At 43.6% G+C, this 18954-nt stretch overlaps 1 protein-coding gene across 3 annotated transcripts in view; it reads left to right on the top strand.

Annotated features, from left to right (window-relative positions):
- The window catches only part of CACNA1G (calcium voltage-gated channel subunit alpha1 G), a 466079-nt gene that overhangs the window by 315738 nt on the left and 131387 nt on the right, over nt 1-18954 (top strand). For all 3 annotated transcript variants that reach the window (XM_081937178.1, XM_081937177.1, XM_081937176.1), the window contains exons 10-13: nt 11019-11170; nt 14066-14251; nt 15759-15873; nt 16865-17020. In XM_081937178.1, the coding sequence (XP_081793304.1) occupies nt 11019-11170; nt 14066-14251; nt 15759-15873; nt 16865-17020 (609 nt within the window). The remainder of the gene's footprint in view (nt 1-11018; nt 11171-14065; nt 14252-15758; nt 15874-16864; nt 17021-18954) is intronic.

The raw sequence follows: 18954 nt of genomic DNA, 5'->3' as shown, positions 1-18954 counted from the left end.
GGGCCAGTCCCTTTATCTCAGCTCGAGGAGGGAGACAATGGCACGCAACTTTTGAAAAATGTTGTCCAGAGAACTGCAGGGACTTGTCCAGATAGTCTTTGAGAACTGGATATGACTAAACAGTGGGAGAGCAGAATAACACAATATACTTTCCATAATGTGCCCATTGACCCCCAGCCGTTGTTCGGCCTCAGAATACAGTTACTTATTGCAGTGAAGAGTTTCCTAGTGAAGCAAAACAAAAATAATATTTAGCACCACCGTTATTCAGATATTATGTCATTCTTAGCATCAATGTAATCACACAATCAAAGAACATGTAAGCTGACCACATGAATGAAGCTTGACTGGTGCAAAAGTGATTTCAGTCCAAGATTAAAACAACAACAAGGCATATTCCAGTGTGAGTGGCATGTAGCTTTGAATGCATAATAAATTAGTGGGATACTAAATTAAAAGGAAGATTTGCATTTCTATTGTATGAACTTTCTGTATTTGCTTCAGAAACAATAAGGTATCCAGGATGAAAATAGTTACAAGCCAACTCCCTTGGTGCCAGCAACATTGTAAATAAGATATTTTCTCTTTCAAAGTACATGTTTTAATAAGGCAATTTGAAATGTTGCTACCGTACAGCTCGCCCGCTGTATGAATGTGCAAAAAAAATATATTATGTACTAATAAGGGCTACCTTCCTTCTTACTTCTAAGCCCTAGAGGAGACCATAATCACAGAGAATTGAGCAGGGAGATGCTTAGAGTCTGTTTCCAAATTGCACTGTCTGCAGTTTTGTAGAAAAGCTATGCAAATAACCAGGGCTGTCTTGGCGCTTGTGTTCAGTTTTGTTTCTTTCCTAAGCAGCCTTCTGTGTTAAAAACAAAACAAAACATTCATGTAGCTCTCTCCTATATATGCATTTCTACCTAAGATAAGAGTAAGAATGGTTTGCCAGGAGGCTGGGAAGCCCATGAAGGCATTTGGAGTTGAGAAAAACACGGGAGACAGCCAGGACTGTGATGCTCAAAAGGGCTTTAGGGAATTGCCTATCACACACATGGTGTTTCCTTTCCAATCTCCCAAGTCCAGGACTGAAACTGATATTCTGGGTGTGAATGAATGAAAAAAATATATAGCTGGGCAGCAGAGAACCATGCTTCTCCAGCTCACAAATCACATCCACCACCACTCACCGTCCCTTGCTGGAATATTTGATGGGGCTCAGAATTTGAGAAAAAAACTGTTTAACATAAGGCTCTATATCCAACTGCAAACAAGTAGTCAGATTCCAGTATATTGAGATAACTGCTAACTTGGTCTGCTAGCTTGGTTTGAACTGGAAAGAGGAAAATAAAATAGTAACACTTTTCTCCATGTTGGCATTATATAACTCTGCATATCCTTTGCCCAGACCTTTATTAAAGAGCCAAGAAATCCATGTTTTGAGCTGTAGCCTTTTGCCTTGCTCTAGTTCAGTTTTTAAAATGCAAAATAGAACAAGAGTAATTTAGGTTCAGTATAGAATTAAAATGAACTCTCTTCTACTTTTTTTTTTCTTTTTTGAGAAATGGAAAGTAATCCTGCACTCAGTCTTGTGGTTTAAACTCAACTGATTTGGGTAGCATTTAAGCATTTGAGCAACCTGACTTAAAGCCCTGACATGGACTTGCAATGGCTAAGTGCTATTTGTCTCTGCTTTCTGTTCCTGGCATAGGAAGTGGTTGCTCACTGATGTGGCAAGTGCATTTCCAGGAGCAGCAAGAGCTGAGATAGCATTACTAGCTCAGCTCTTCAAGGCATGGCAGCTCCGTAGGGTTGCAGCGATCTTGAAGGTCGTCTGCTCTTATACTTCACTTGATGACTAGATTTTCAATATCAAATCATTCCCAAGAGGAAAAATGGAGGTACTTGAAAATGATCCTCCAGAACATAGATAACATCAGAATATAGATGTAGAAGCAGGGGGGAGGGGGGCTGCTATGGGTTCGCCCGGGTTCGGGAGAACCCATAGCTAATGATATGGCCGGTTCGGAGAACCTCTAAATCCCACCCCTGGCTGGCCCCACCTCACCCCGCCCCTCCCAGGAGTCTCCACGCGGCCCATTTTGGATGTGAGGTAAATGCAGGGCCTCCGGAGCCCAGTGGGGGAAGTTTTTGCCCTCCAGAGGCTGAAGGAAAGCCTCCAGAGACTGGGGAAGGTGAAACCCCACCTCCAGCCATGGTGCAGGAGTCTGACTAGGCCAGGCCACCATGGCCATGCCCACCCAGTAACCAGGCAGAGAACCCCTTGCTGAAATTTTTGAAGCCCACCCCTGTGTAGAAGGAGTCCCACAGTCAGAGTAACCCAGGTTCAAGTGATGCCAGCCCACGCAGCAAGGCAACCAAACCCTAGTTAAATGAGCTAAGAGACATAAAGTACTTTTCAAAAAGGTCTTAACTATGTGTGCAGGTGTATCTTTTTCTGATTTGATGTTGCCTTTGCTCCCGTGAATTTTAGGAAGACTTTGCCTCAATAGCCTCTGGCAAATGGCATCTTAATTCATCGTCAGTTACTTTCCAGAGATTTCAAGAGAACAGACTGGCTGTCCAGTTTTTTGTGGTGGAGTGTTGCACTGGAGGCAAACAGGTGAAAAGTCACAGTTTATAGGTATACTTGAAAACCAACCAAGAGATTTAGATGTGCATAAAAGCTGCTTTAAAGTCGGACTTGGCTGTCTAATGCTCCCATTCTCCAAAGCTCTCGGGGGTTGCAGAAACCTAGAGTGCTGAAATGCCATCAATCAAGTTGACCCAGTTCAGCATTATAAATTATGTTCAAATAAATTCAGTTAGCCTCAAACACATACTAACATATTTTTCTTTTTTAAAAGTGTATTGGTAAAAAACTAAATGCAACTGTGAAGCTGCAGATCTGAACCATTTAAACTATAAAATATCAACTGAACCCAAGTGGGACTGGATAGTTTGGGGTCTGTTAGTGTTTCATATCCTCTCTGCGGAGTTTGGCCTGGGGACTTCAGACCTCAGTACATTATCAATCAATAAATTGAGGTCTAGGTTCTTTTTTCTATCTTCTATAGTTTTCCCTCTGGTCCATTGACTAGGGGGCGCTGTCCTTGCTCCTGATTGGTTACCTGTTTGACAGCCGGTATATATAAAGAGCTGTCAAACAGGGCTCAGCTGTTGCCAATTAGCTGAGACGCGCAAATTGTGAAGTGCCGTGTTTGGCATCCTGTTAGCATTAAAACTGTTAGCCTTTTGAAATCCTGGCTCGCCTCCGTTTGTCCGCCTGCGTTCTCCTAGCTAGAACATTGGAGACGAAGGTGGGATATTGAGGAGGAGCCCAGGCAGAGCTGATAAAAGTCACTAATCACAGAGCTGAGTCACGAGAGCTGAATTCCTTCAGGGGAATCACTCAACGAGAGGTCGAGCGAAGTCACAAAGCCTACGCCTGATTATCGACTGAGCAAACAAGTTACCTCAGAATGGCTTCAATGAATACGCTAGAAGTTTTTAATGGGGCCACAGAAACCTGGGACTCATATATTTCCCAGTCTGAATGTTTTTTAGAAGCCAACGTTTACACCAACCTATCTTAACAACGGAAAAAGCCATGTTTTCTCAATTTGTGTGGCACGGAGATGTTTAATATTGTGGGCACGCTAGTGACTCCCCAATCCATACAGACTGTCATGGGATGTGTTAATGGCAAAACTAAGGAATCATTACGCTCCAACGCCATCCCACACAGCCTGTCTGCACGCCTTTTATACGAGAAGCCAGCGTGAGGGAGAAACAATTAATGAGTATGTGGCTGCTTTACAGGCCGCTGCTCTACATTGTAATTTCAGAGATTTAGATGATGTCCTTACGGACCAAATTGTCGGTGGTGTACGAGGCTTCCGCATACAGCGCCGCCTCCTGGCCAAACCTGAACTAAATCTGCAGACTGCGCTAGACAAGGCCAGAGCAATGGAACTGTCAACACGACCGACAGGAAATTCAAAGATTTTCCAAGCCTCATGTCACGGGAAAACCTCTTGACGTGGATCATGAAGATATCAGCAATGAAGAGTTGGCTACTGAGGACGACGAGGTCCACCAGTTGAAGGCAGAGCAGGCCAGAGGACGGCAGGGTAAGCCCCCAATTACCTCCAGTAATTGCCCTGGGTGTGGAGGTAAACATGATAGTGCGGAGTGCCATTTTAAAAAAACAGTCTGCCTCCGTTGCGGGAAACGTGGTCATTTAGCCAAGGTCTGCAGGGCAGCTGCGCCTTGCACTAGTGCTTTAGAGGGCACCTCGCCCTGCAATAGTCAATATTACAGGAAGCCATCCAAATTCGTTAAGGGGGCTATGTTCAGGAAAAAGGAATCCTGTTTCTCTGTCAATGAGGCCAGGGAAGAGACTGAAGTTGACCAGATTACCCATAGTGTGAGGGGAAAATTTTTTATAACAGTGAAATTGGAGGGCCAGTCCTGCCCTATGGAGGTAGACACAGGATCATCTGTCTCCATAATTTCTTGGACAACTGCTAAAAGACTCATGCCCAAATTGATTCAAACAAGGTTGACACTGTGCCTGTTAAATCTAAGGAATTTCCACGGAAATCCCATTCCAGTTTTAGGTAAATATTTTTGTAAGGTACAATTTAAACAATTTTGCAGGAAGTTACCTTTAATTATAGTCAAAGGACCATGACCAAACCTATTAGGGTTGGAGTGGTTTGAAGCCCTGGGGTTGAGAGTGACGGAAATTGACCAGATACAGTGTACTCCATATCTAGATATGTTGATTAAAGAGTTCCTGGAAGGTTTAGGAAGATACACTGGCACCCCAATTTCATTTAATTTAGATCCGCAGGTTCCTCCGTGGTGTCTTAAGTTGTGCAGGGTGCCTTTCGCATTAAAGCCTAAGATTGACGTAGAAATAGATAAGTTACTGGCTCAAGGGGTACTAGAACCTATTGATCACATCCGTTGGGAAACACCTATTGTGACCCCGATTAAGAGTGATGGGTCTGTGTGCATATGCACTGATTTTAAATGCTCTTTGAACAGGACGTTGCAACAGAGCACATACCCTGTACCCGTGGTGCAGCATCTGCTGCATTCTCTGGGGCAAGGGACAATATTCACTAAATTGGACCTAGCACAGGCATATCAGCAGTTGCCTGTAGATGAGGCAACTGCTGAAGCCCAGACTATTGTCACGCATAGGGGCACGTTCAATTGCAACTGACTACAGTTTGGAGTCAATGTAGTTCCTGGACTTTTTCAAAATCTCATGGAAAGGTTATTGCAGAGCATACCAGGTGTCGTCCCTTATTTTGACGACGTCCTGGTCTCGGCACTTTCCCTAGCCGATCTACTGACCCGCCTCTGTACCGTACTTTGCCAGTTCCGAGACATTGGTTTGAAGTTAAAGACAACCAAATGCCAGTTTGCGGTGCCTCAGGTCGAATTTCTGGGATTTAGGGTCTAGCTGTACTGCACCAGGAATGTGTCCGCCGACAGAAGTCTTTTTACCGTGGCAAATGCGGCAGACTCGGCTCTCCCCCAGGTCCACTTCACATTCTTTGCCAGGAACAGTGTAAGGGCTCAGCAACGGTGGCTTTCTGTTTAAGAAAGATGCTGTAGAAATTAAGGAGCCTGAGGAACGCCTGTAGCTCAGTTTGATTGTGCGGTGTAGGGGTGTCCTGAATTCCTTTTAATTTTTCTTGTAGTCGGGTGAATCCCAGAGCTGTTGATTAGGTACCCTAAGAATTCAACCCTTGGCAAGTCAATTTGGCATTTTTCTTTTTTGAGACGGAGGCCTTTGTCTCTAATTCTAGCCAAAACAGTTCGTAAATGTTTGAAAAGTTGCGCCTCATTTGCAGCCGATACCAAGATGTTGTCAAAATAGGGGACGATTCCTGGAATCCTCTGCAAAAGCCATTCCATGATGCTTTGGAGCAGTCCAGGGGCAATACTAACTCCAAATTGCAGGTGGTAACATTTGAATGCACCCCTGTGCGTCACAATGGTTTGGGCCTCCACCGTAGCGCCATCTACAGGCAATTGTTGGTATGCCTGCATCCAATTTAGTGAATACTTTGCCGGGGCCTAATGAATGTAATAAATGCTGTACAATAGGTACAGGGTAAGCGCTTTGTTGTAACGCTTTATTGATTGTGCATTTGTAGTCTGCGCAGATGTGGACACACCCATCAGATTTGACAGGTGTCACTATAGGGGTCTCCCAGCATGCATGATCAACCGGCTCTAGGATTCCCTGGCCTACGAGCTTGTCAATTTCCAGATTGATTTTGGGGCGGAGAGCAAAAGTTACTCTCCTAGACTTTAGCCTTATGGGGGCTATGTTGGGGGCCAAATTAAAAGAGATTGGAGTCCCCACATACTTACCCAGACCAGTGCCGAAGACGTCCTCGAACTCCTTAAAAATTGCAACAGCTCTCTCGTCTTTCAAGGCGTTGATACCGCTCACTTCTAGGCCCAGGGCTTCGAACCAGTCAAGCCCCAGGAGACTCTGCAGGTTGCCGCTGACCACTGTCACTGGGAGCTGGCCGTTGTATTTCTTGAATTGCACCCGGAAGCTGCCCTGGCCCACAATGGGTACTCGGTTCCCCTGGTAATTGCGAAGGCGGATGTCAGAGGCGCGTAGATGCTGCTTCTTCAGGTTAGGGATAGCCTACTTGAGTGTGGACCATGGCAGTGATGACCCCATGTCGATCTCCATCTGGCATGGAGAGCCCTCGATGAGGACTGTGACCTTCAGCTTTTTTGGCCGCCTAGTGCGGACTTGGCTGATTGAGGTGTGATATGTGACTGGTGTCACCTCTGAGCGCCATGGTGGCTTCTGCCATGCCCCTTGATTGGACCTCTGCTGGCGGTTAGCTCGGCTTCTTGGCTGCAAGGTTGTCGTGGGGTACTCGCTTCTGCAAACTTTGGTGATGTGCCCCTTTCGCTCGCAGCGCTGGCAGATAGCGTCACAGAAGCGGCAGGCCGATTGGGCATGGTCTCCTCCGCAGCTAGCACAAGGCGGGAATCGTGGTTTGAATTTGCACGCTGGTTTAGCATGGCTACTGTGCATGCGGCAGCTGTCATCTTTGCCTTCAGAGCTCTCGGGCTCTGCAGGCTCGCGATGTACGTGTGTGCTTTTCCGCGTGTCTTGCGGAGTGATTTGATGCTGCAGGGTCTCTGTGGACTTGACGGCCGATTCTGACGCCCTGGCTTCGTCCAAGGCAATTTGTAGAGTGAGGTTAGATTTGGCAAGTAACCTCCTCTGTAAGTTAATGTCCCGCACACCACATATAATGCATTCAAGAATGAGTTCGTCTAGGTGTAGGAACTCGCAGTACGCTGCAGCCTTTTGTAGCGCCGCAACGTACTTGTTGATCGATTCGCCTTCCTTCTGGTTGCGAATATTAAATTCATGCCGGCAAACATGCTTAGACAGCTTGGGAGCATAGTGGGTCCTCAGCGTCTGCTGGAGCATGGACCAAGCGACCGATTGTAGCGGCGTTGGTTCAGAGAGGTCTTTCGCAGTTTCGAACACTTCCCATCCACAGTAACTGAGGAACATGTTCTTCTTGCAGCCTTCAGAAAGGCCCATGAAGTCATTGGCTTCGAGGAAGCAGTCGAAACTCAGCATATACGAGTCCCAGTGCTCGGTGACTGGGTCATATGGAGTCGGTGGGGCGTGCATGGCCATTTTGTGTTCTGAGGGCGTTTTGAGTTTGCCGCTCAAAAATGGCTGCTCGAAGCCATGCTGAGCTCCGGGCTGGATGTACTTGCTGGATTGCTATGCTCTTTTTGGTTCATCTAGTTGCCTTCCAATCCCATCTTCATTGCCAGTGTTAGATCGGGTAATGGAAAGGCACACAAGGCTAAAGGCAACAACAGCTCTTTATTATAACACAACAAGTAAGAACAATCCAGTGAAGGTTGAGTCTGACAGCAGCCCTTTTATAGGGAGCTGTCAGACCGTTCGACCAATGAGATTAAACCTCTGTTCCCGCTGGAACAGAGGAACTTGGTGGAAACCACTATAACTGAAGCTAGTATCTAACAGCCGCCATTTCCACAGTGACTGACCACAAACCACTATTAGGCATCATTGCTGGGGACAGACAAACTCCTCAAATTCTGTCTCCACGTTTCACCAGATGGACTGCCTTCCTGGTGGCCTATAACTATACTTTACATTACAAGCCAGGAAAACATATTTGCCACGCCAATGCTTTGAGCAGTTGTCCGTTGCCGATTGCAATTGAAGACCTGGCGCCAGCCTCCACAGTTTTGCTTATTGACAACATGCAGCTGCCGATCACCGCAGCTGATGTGGCTAAACACACTGGCCGGGACAAACTGCTATCTAAGGTGTTGGGGTGGACCACAAGGGGATGGCTATCGGGTCCGCTCAGCACCGAATTACGGCCATTTGCTATCTGACAAAATGAGCTGTCATCTCAGCAAGGTTGCCTCCTATGGGGCAGCAGGGTGGTCATCCTGGCCTCCCTTCGAGACTCTGTGCTAACGACGCTACACAAGGGCCATTCCAGGCATAGTCCAGATGAAATCACTGTGCTGAAGCTATGCCTGGTGGCCGGGCATGGACCAGGACATCGCACAGTGGGTTTCTGGGTGCCCCCATTGCCAAGAGTCCTGGCCAGTGTGTCCCAGGGCCCCGATCCAAAATTGGGAACAGCCAAGGGCTCTGTGGTCCCGGGTACATAGGAACTTAGCTTGCCCTTTTAAAGGCCAGACTTTTCTTGTAATTGTTGATGCATTTTCAAAATGGGTTGAAGTAAGTTTAATGTCTACGACCACAGCCCCGGTGGTTATCCGAGTATTTAGGCGGTTGTTTACTACCCATGGGTTGCCTGATTTGATTGTGTCTGATAATGGGCCCCAATTTACAGCTTCCCTAATTCTTTGCCTGTTTGGGAACCCGCCACGCTTTTTTAGCCCCCTTCAATCCCACTGCAAATGGCGTAGCGGAACTAGCGGTCCGCACAACCAAGGATGCTTTAGCGAGGTTTGGCCCCATAAACTTATTGTGGCAGCATGCCGCCCCATGCACCACGACCAACAAACGCCCGGCTGAGTTGTTAATGGGTAGACGAATAAGAACCACATTAGACCACCTCCACCCTGAGTATGCCCCTGGAAGGCCTTTGGACTCGCATAGTCAGTTTAGGGGGTTCACTGTGGATGCACCAGTTTATGCCAGAAATTATACTGGCCATCCCTTACGGTTACCGGGCATAGTGAAACAAATAACAGGGTTATGCTCTTACTTAGTAGAAATAGAGGATGGCAGGGTATGGAAGTGCCATATTAATCAATTAAGGGCTAGGCATGTTGCCCCAAACATGGCAGAGCAGCAACCACGCCTGCCGGAATCTACGGTCTCGCTCTCCTTCCCCCGAGAGGTTGGATGTGACCATAGGGCAACCAACCATGGCCTTACTTGTTCTTCCCAGTGGCATTCCAGCATTGCTGACTTCTGAGGCGTCGACAGAAAGCAAAATGGCGAAATCTCCAGTTAATCCAGGAGCTCCGATGAGCCTACTACCCACTATGGCTGCCAAGGGCACACTAAGAAGATCTGAGTTGATCCAGCGGCACCTGGCTACTTGGAAAATTATGCATGCGTATTCTAGGTGTGAAGGAGTGATATATTCTATTGTTTTCCCTCTGGTCCATTGACTAGGGGGCGCTGTCCTCGCTCCTGATTGGTTACCTGTTTGACAGCCGGTATATATAAAGAGCTGTCAAACAGGGCTCAGCTGTTGCATAAGCTGAGACGCGCAAATTGTGAAGTGCCGCATTTGGCAACCTGTTAGCATTAAATCTGTTAGCCTTTTGAAGTCCTGGCTCGCCTCCGTTTGTCCACCCGCGTTCTCCTAGCTAGAACACTTTTGCCTTTTAACACTGAAGTGTCAATATTATGATATTTCTAAAATTCAAAACATCCCCTGCATGCTTATACTACTTGTTTTACCTGAACACCTTTCACTAGAGGTGAGGTAAACAGAGAAACCAAAATGGGCATATAAAATATGTAGATGGATAACTGCACCCCTTTTATCAGAGCAAGTGATAAAACATTGAACAGAATTATGCACTGTGTAGCATAACCCTGCAGTTTGCTTTGCTGCAAAAAAGGAAAGGTGTGTTTGGTTGCTCTTGCTCTAGCAGCCATTTTGTGGAGCCATTTTGTTTACGAGGTTCTATAGAAATGGACCTCTCTGGGAATGTTTTTCCCCCTATGCTGCTTGGCAAAAAACCCCTCTACGGAGATTCTCAGTCATCCAGGTCATGGTTGTCCCAAAGATGCCTTTTCAGGAGGTAACTGGACTTTCTTGTTTTTCTTTGAAAATATTTCGCTTCTCATCCAAGAAGCTTCTTCAGCTCTGACTGGATGGTGGGGAACTGTCTGCAAGGAGTATAAATCCTTCTGTTCCCCACCATCCAGATAGCAAGACCAGTTGCCTCCTGAAAAAGCACCTTTGGGACAAAAGCTGTAGGGCTGATAAGTTCTGCAGTTTCTTGGTTCTTATTCCTCAGTTGTATGAAGCACAAGAACACCATTGTCTTAGCATAGGGCACTGCATCTTCCAAGCCTTTGTGTGTGCCTTCCCTCTCCACAGCTAGCACTGATGTTCGGGTAACGGGCTGGTGTAAAAGTTTGCTATGATGAGAAATGGCATTGCTTTACTACTGCTGATTTGTCACTAAATTGTTAAGGCGATGGGAAGAAAGAGGATATGATCTAGTAAGCAAATCATATCAACTGTGTCTTGAGTTTTAGGATTAGTTCTGACAATGGTAAAGAAGCTCCCAGCACTGGAAAAACAGGCAACCGATGGCCCAAGAGATTTTTTTTTCCCATTCTGTCTGGTTGTCTGATATATTTATGAATGTTACAACTTACATGACTAGACATTTCTTGGTATTTCACAGCACACAGTTTATTAATCTTGACAATTTGATTTATCCTTGATTTTTTTTTTCAGCCAGAAGAACTCACCAATGCTCTGGAAATCAGCAATATTGTGTTCACTAGCCTCTTTGCCCTAGAGATGCTTCTGAAGCTTCTTGTGTACGGCCCTTTTGGTTACATCAAAAATCCTTACAATATCTTTGATGGAATCATTGTGGTGATCAGGTAATTAAAACCAAGTTTTCTTAATTACCATAAGTAGTTGCAATCCATAGCATTTAATCCATTTATTTATGCCAAGGCCACCTTATTTTAAACTGGTTCCCTCCTATTGGATTGTGCAATAAAACTGTGGGATTTTTTTAAAAAAAAACAATATGGGTTGAAATATGTGTGTGTTTTTTCCTCATGTGTTGTATATGGTATGTTCTCTGGAACTGCTGACAATTCTAAGAGTTATAATTCATTTGAAGGATGTCTACTCAAAATAAATTACTTTATGACAATACATATGGTTATATTTACCTGCAAACACACTAATTGGCTTCTTGATTTGAGGAGGAGTTATAATGTTTGGTAAAGGGGTGTCTAACCCCCAGCATCGGTCCACAACATGCCAGAAACTGATCCACGCAAACAAGTGAAGTCCCATCTGCAGGATGCAGGCAGCACATGAAACCACACCCACTCTGGAACAACCCCTCTCCACAGAACCAATCCCTGGAGCCCAAAAAGTTGGCAACCACTGCTTTAGTCCTGAGGGGCTATTCAGTATAATCCACCCACCACTATTGTTTTCTTTTCAGATAACACTCACTATAAATAATAGGCCTGGCGACAGTACTTGTTTACTTTTTATATACAATACAATACAACACAATAGCAGAGTTGGAAGGGACCTTGGAGGTCTTCTAGTCCAACCCCCTGCCTAGGCAGGAAAACCTATACCGTTCCAGACAAATGGATACCCAACATCTTCTTAAAGACATCTAGCTGGCCCATTGCACATCTCTTTACAAAAGAATGAAAGATAAGATTTGTACCTGTCAGTGTAAGAGAAATCATTCAGCATTGAACAATGATTATAACTGAAGTAGAAAAAAATATGGTTCTCCGAAATGAAGACTACAATAGCAATAGCACTTAGACTTATATACCGCTTCACAGTGCTTTTCTCAGTGGTTTACAGAGTCAGCCTATTGCCCCCAACAATCTGCGTCCTCATTTTACCAACCTTGGAAGGTTGAGTCAACCTTGAGCCGCTTAGAATCGAACTCCTGGAGTGAGCAGTGAGTTAGACTCCAGTACTGTGTTCTGTGCTACCACGACTGTTTGCATGTCTGCTCAAAGTGTTGCCCAAATGCTAGCTATTGCTGATGGATGCTGTAAGACAGCAGACCCCAACCTTTTTGAGATCAGGGATTGAGCTTCAATTTTTTCACAGACTGTGGGTGGGGAAGGAGGAACGCTCAAACTATATCCTGCACATGCACAGTTTCACTTACCCGCTGCTACCTCCAGCTATGTAGGCTGATTCCTAACAGGCCACGGACCAGTGCCAGGCCACGGACCAAGGATTGGGGTCCCCTATTTTAAGACTATTGCCATCTTACAATTCTTTATTTTAAAAGCACATTTGGTTCTCCAAGTAAGGGCTGCTTCAATAAAGGACTGTAGTGTAAAACAGGACATATGGCTACCTCATTAACATGAATTCCCTGAAGAAAATGCAGGGCAAATTATATGTAGTTTCTATTTGCAGAATTCCAATCGAAGAAATCCATTAACAATGTTCCCCATGCAACATTTATCCTCAGAGCACCTCTGTATCTGCTTTTCTACTTCGGTGCATTTTTAGGGCACATAACAAAATCTGTTTGAGTGCATGCAGGAATTAAAAAAATAACAACAGCTATGAATACCTTTCCCTGGTTGTTGCTGTTTTCAGAACTCATAAAACCGTTCAAAACATTGAAATGTATGCAATTCTTGACTGGGAGTGGTTTTTATGGAAACTTCCTTTGGAAGTTCCTCAGCAATCGTAAAGATTGAGATCTTTTTCTCAAAGATTTCCAACTCTTCATCTGAATCTTCTCAGTTAAAGAAATATGAGCAGAAAAAGCCTTGTCAGTGAGTGAGTGGCCTTATATGACAGGGCTATCAAGCTCATGGCCCATGGACCAGATGCGTCACATGCTGGCCACGCCCACACCCGGTTTAGCAAAGGGGGGAAAAGTCCCGATACATCACGTGACACCATCGTGATATACAACATCTTGCTGGGCTCTGTTTCCCTTTGGAAGCTAATTTATTTATTTTTTAAAAAAATTCTTTATGATTGGAACCAATGGAAGAAAATTAACGAATATTATACAACTAATTATTGATTTGGGAGATAAGCAGAAAACCAGTCTGATTTCTGAGTTGGAGGATCTATAGCCCTCCCACAATACTGCCAGCTTTATTCTTTTGTGTCTTTCTTCAATGTCCGAGTTTCAATGTAATCAAGAATTGCCTTCAGATGCTGAGAGAGAATTGCTAGGCTAGATTTCTCCCTCCAAGGAGATATTTAAATTCAGAGATAAAATTCTGAATCTGATGAATCCTATGGTCACTAGGACAAACCTCCAAGGACAACAGACTTGTGATAATAATACAGGTAGTCCTCGACTTACGGCCACAATTGAGCCCAACATTTCTGTTCTTAAGTGAGACAGTTGTTAAGTGAGTTTTGCCCCATTTTATGACCTTTCTTGCCACAGTTGTTAAGTGAATTGCTGCAGTCGATAAGTTGGTAAACACGGTTGTTAAGTGAATATGGCTTCCCCATTGATTTTACTTGTCAGCCATTTGTAAAAGGGGATCATATGACCATGGGACACAGCAACGGCCATAAGTATGAACCAGTTGCCGAGTGTCTGAATTTTGATCACAGGATCATGGGGAATGCTGCAAAGATCGTAGGTGTGAAAAATGGTCATAAGTCCCTTTTCCAGCATCGTCGTAACTTTGAACGGTCACTAAATGAACTGTTGTAAGTCAAGGACTAGCTGTATTTCCTCTCAAAAGCTAATTTATTACATTAGTATTAAATATATATTCTCTCTTCCCTCCCCCTAGTGTTTGGGAGATTGTTGGACAGCAAGGTGGAGGCTTATCTGTTTTAAGAACCTTCCGTCTTATGCGAGTTCTCAAACTGGTCCGGTTTATGCCTGCTCTTCAACGCCAGTTAGTGGTCCTCATGAAAACAATGGACAATGTGGCCACCTTCTGTATGTTACTGATGCTCTTCATCTTTATCTTCAGGTGAGTTCATAATAATAATAATAAACCTCCTACCTAAGCATTGGGACTGTTATCAGAGGCCCCGCTCTGAGTGCTTTTGACATGCTGCATTTTAGCAGGTGAGAATAGATGTTTTTAGCAATGTTCTCCAATTCTTTAAAATAGCCCACCAATTTCTATTTTATCTGGATGCCAGACAAAGATATTTATAAACAAATAAAATTAAAAGTATTCAGCCTTTTAATTTTCCTGTACTTCTTAGATTATTTTGTTGAACTACTTAGTGACTTCCTTTTACAGTATTTTAATTTATTATTGTTTCATTATATTTTGTTTTGGATTTATTAGGTTTCTTGCTTATTACTGAAAACCTTTTCCTATAGGGCAACTAGCACATTTTAGATATGAGTAGATTAAATAATCATTTGTGATTCTAGGTTTGTTATATTGCAACTTCTGTGCAGCAGCTGCCAAAAAAGCCAACACAGTTCTAGGCTAAATAAACAGAGGGATAGAATCAAGATCACGTAAAGTGTTAATACCACTTTATAATGCCTTGGTAAGGCCACACTTGGAATACTGCATTCAGTTTTGGTCGCCACGATGTAGAAAAGATGTGGAGACTCTAGAAAGAGTGCAGAGAAGAGCAACAAAGATGATTAGGGGACTGGAGACTAAAACATACGAACGGTTGCAGGAACTGGGTATGTCTAGTTTAATGAAAAGAAGCACTTGGGGAGACATGATAGCAGTGTTCCAATATCTCAGGGGTTGCCACAAAGAAGAGGGAGTCAAACTATTCTCCAAGGCACCTGAGGGTAGAACAAGAAGCAATGGGTGGAAACTAATCAAGGAGAGAAGCAACTTAGAACTGAGGAGAAATTTCCTGACAGTTAGAACAATTAATCAGTGGAACAGCTTGCCTCCAGAAGTTGTGAATGCCCCAATGCTGGACTAGGTGTTTAGGTCTTTAAGAAGATGTTGGATAGCCATTTGTCTGAAATGGTATATGGTTTCCTGCCTAGGCAGGGGGTTGGACTAGAAGACCTCCAAGGTCCCTTCCAACTCTGCTATTGTATTGTTTTGTATTGTTTTAACATGAAATTATCCAGATTTAAAAGGGGAAGTAATTTCTGCTACAGCTCTGTAAATGTAAATCTGTAGCTATTCTTTTTTCATCTCTGTAGCTCTATTAGAAGTGGTCAGAATTTGAAAAGAGATAAACGCTTTTAGAAGCATAACAGATCCTAAAGATTCTGATTCTTTTGGATGTCTTTGTAGTGTAGAAAATTTAAAACCCACTGCTTTGGCTTTATTCCCATATCCTGTGTGTTTCCGTATTTTATATAAGCCATAAGACAAGTTGCATAAATTGGCCATATCAAAGTTATTTTCTAACTTATTAAAACTGACCTTCATTTTCTTAAATGAGAGGGAACAGAGTAATAAGGAACATGCTCCAAATATTCTTTAGTCCAAAGTCTAATTCTTTAATCTCTCTTTTAACCTATTTCTCCTTTTTATTCAGTATCCTTGGGATGCATCTCTTTGGGTGTAAGTTTGCCTCAGAGAGAGATGGAGACACTCTCCCTGACAGGAAGAATTTTGATTCCTTGCTCTGGGCCATTGTTACTGTTTTCCAGGTAATACATCAGTTATGGTCCATAATTCTTTATTTTTCAATGCCTGTCATTGTAAATTGTTTTACAGCTGAGGTTTTTGAAAACAATATAGTGAACATCAGTTGCTTCTTTATAGACCGTGTTATATATCAATAACACGGGTGTAATGAAAAGCGAGTAACAGATTCTAGTAATTAAGGTATTAAATAATACATAAAGCCCTAGTATAAATTGACCTTCTCATTATGTTGGTGCAACCAAATACATTCCCTCTGTAGAAATAAGGATGTACGTTGATTTTATGTGTTTGTTTTATATAGTGCCTGTGTTCTTAAATTAAGAATGCTATTTAAAGAAAATGGCATTTAGCAGCACAAGTTAAGGAATCTGTTAATTCTAACCCAGGCCATTGAACTTCCTTAAACAAAATTATCTGATTTGTAAAAGACTGAGATCTGATTATCCATTTTGCACAAATTGCTATAGTCAGGAATGTTGGGGGGGGGAGCTGATTATTTAAATAAAATATGGAAACATTGATATATACAGTTAGAAACACAGAGAGAAACACTTATTCCAGGCATTTTCAAGTTGTTTCTTTTCTTTGCTGTTTCTGGTGATGCCAGCTAGGCTTAAAAAACAGAGGCAGCCACCAGTTAGAAGAATGTTAGGCAGAATCAGCCACATCTGGCCAGAAGCAGTGAGTATTATGCATTACTCAGTCAGCTGTGAAGTTTCTTTAGCCACTAAAAAATTCATTACAGTCCACAAGGATAAGGCCATCTGTGCCACAGTTCCAATACTGAGTCACACTGGTGAGACACCTCAAAAGGCAAAGAAGGCATAACAAGTTCTAAGTGCATACTATAATATTGCCATTTTCAAAAATTACATGTATGCCTGATGCTTAGCATTGAGAAATGCAGCAGTTTTACCTGGATCATAGGTTGGCAGAAAGGTGAATGCACTTTTAAGATTGTCTCATATCAAATGATTCCTGTTTTCATTCCAGATTCTGACCCAGGAAGACTGGAATAAAGTCCTCTACAATGGCATGGCTTCTACCTCTTCCTGGGCTGCTCTCTACTTCATAGCCCTCATGACATTTGGAAATTACGTTCTCTTTAATTTGTTGGTTGCTATCTTGGTGGAAGGCTTTCAGACGGAGGTAAAGCCTTGAAGGACGTCTTTGATTTCTCTTTGATAACGAGAGTGTGGAGGGTTCAGAACCCCTGTTTGTAAAATGATTAGAATTTCCAAAAGAAGCAATTGCTTCGGTAAAAAAGACAGAGCCTTTGGTTGGTATCAAAGATCCAGCTTCAAGTGTTGTGAAAGAGCACACGATCACGCAAACACATTGCCTTTGAACCAAGCTTTGTTGCATTTAAGAGCCAAATTCAAAACTGCCTGATAAATATGCATGAGATGAGGGAGCCCATTGTCCCATTTGCTGCTATGTCTTTGTAGACATTTTCCTGCCTCCATAAAAGCAATGCATTGGCGTCTTTTATTTATTCTATTTTTGCCTGCCCCTTTTGGATTGAAGCTACATCTTTCATTAACTAGAGTCCACCTTTGCCATCATTGCCAGGCAGTGGGTGGAGGGGGGACACATTTGAACTAAACTTGGGATGGTTTCCACTTTTCAAGGCAGCCTAGAAATATTTTAGATAAATAAGATCAATAAACTTGGCCTCTGTAATTTTACTGGCAAGCTAGCATGTCTGCATCTTGCAAAGGCTAGGAGCAATCAACCACTGGAATGGTTTGCCTTCAGAGGTTGTGGGTGAAGAGACTTGACAGTCAGTGTGAAATGATATGAGGTCTCCTGCTCAAGCAGGGTGGTTGGACCAGATGACCTTCAAGTCCCTTCCAACTCTGTTCTGTTCTTTCTGCATACTTTGGGAGGCAGCAGATAAATCAGCCTTCAAGCAATAAAATCTCAAAACACTGTTGCGGGTCTCAAGGTAGCAGTATTTAACACAATCTCCAGGCATAAGTAGCACTGCTGGGATTATTCAGTAGCACCTAAACATGGGCTTCTAAATCAAAGTGATTGGAAACCAGAAGAACAACCGCCCGGTGCTCATGCGTGCATCAGAAAGATTATCTTCCGGTTTCCAGCGCATGCATTCACAACAACCAGCTGGTCTACGTGCGTGCATGCACACCAGAAACTGGAAGACCTGGTGGCCGGTGCACATCCGCATGCCACAAACCGGAAGATTATCTTCACGGCACGCGCATGCGCATTGGGCAGCTGCTCTTCAAGTTTCCAGTGTTCCTGCATGTGCGAAGACCAGCTGGCTGGTGCGCTGGGACCCAGAAGAGCAACAGCCAATGGCTTGCATGCCTGGAGAGATGGCTCTGCATGCCACTTCCCGCACGCCTGCCATAGGTTCCACATCACAGGTATAGGAAGATGATTTATGGAAGCTTTCTAGGACAAAGTAACCATGAGTTCTCTGTTTGCTTAATCCTATCTTATTTGCTATATTTTGTTTAAGTTCCTTGTACTTGGCTCTCTGCTTGGGCCTCCGGGTCCTAGCTATTTTTTTCTCTGAGATAATATCAGAAGGAAGGGATACTGTGCCAACCCCACTGAGCAGTCAGAGGTTTGTGGAGTCCTTGCTGCTGTCTGAGCTTGGCTGATTGCTTGTTGACATGTCATTAACTAGCTAGTGCTAGAAGAGAGTGGGTTTTGCTCTCTGTTTATATACAGTAGCCTGCCCTGTCTGTTGGTTGGAGGTAATGTTTTTTCCTTGGTAGTTCTTTGATTAGGTTGCTGTTTACTGCTTGATTGCTTGTCTAAGTTGGTAATTCCTTGATTAGGGTATTGTTTACTGCTTGATTGTTTGTCTGGTGCTGCTCCTGGTGTTAATTCCTGCTTTATCTGGGTATTGATAGCTGCTGAGGAGGTATTCTGGTTTAATGTTTCTTTTTTAGCTTTTTTTTGTTATCTCTTTTCAATGGTTTGTAAACATTATTTATCTCTATGTGCCTGTTGATGACTGATTTGTCTGAGTGCCAAGCTTCCAGAAATTCCTTAGTATTTGGGATTTAACTTAGCCTAAGGTGCTGACAGTTCAATCCTTAAATTGA

The sequence above is a fragment of the Natrix helvetica genome (assembly GCF_964273705.1).
Source record: "Natrix helvetica genome assembly, chromosome: 1".
Taxonomy (NCBI): Eukaryota; Metazoa; Chordata; class Lepidosauria; order Squamata; family Natricidae; genus Natrix; species Natrix helvetica.
Note: the sequence above shows the minus strand (reverse complement) of the source record. Positions and strands in the feature narration are given on the sequence as shown.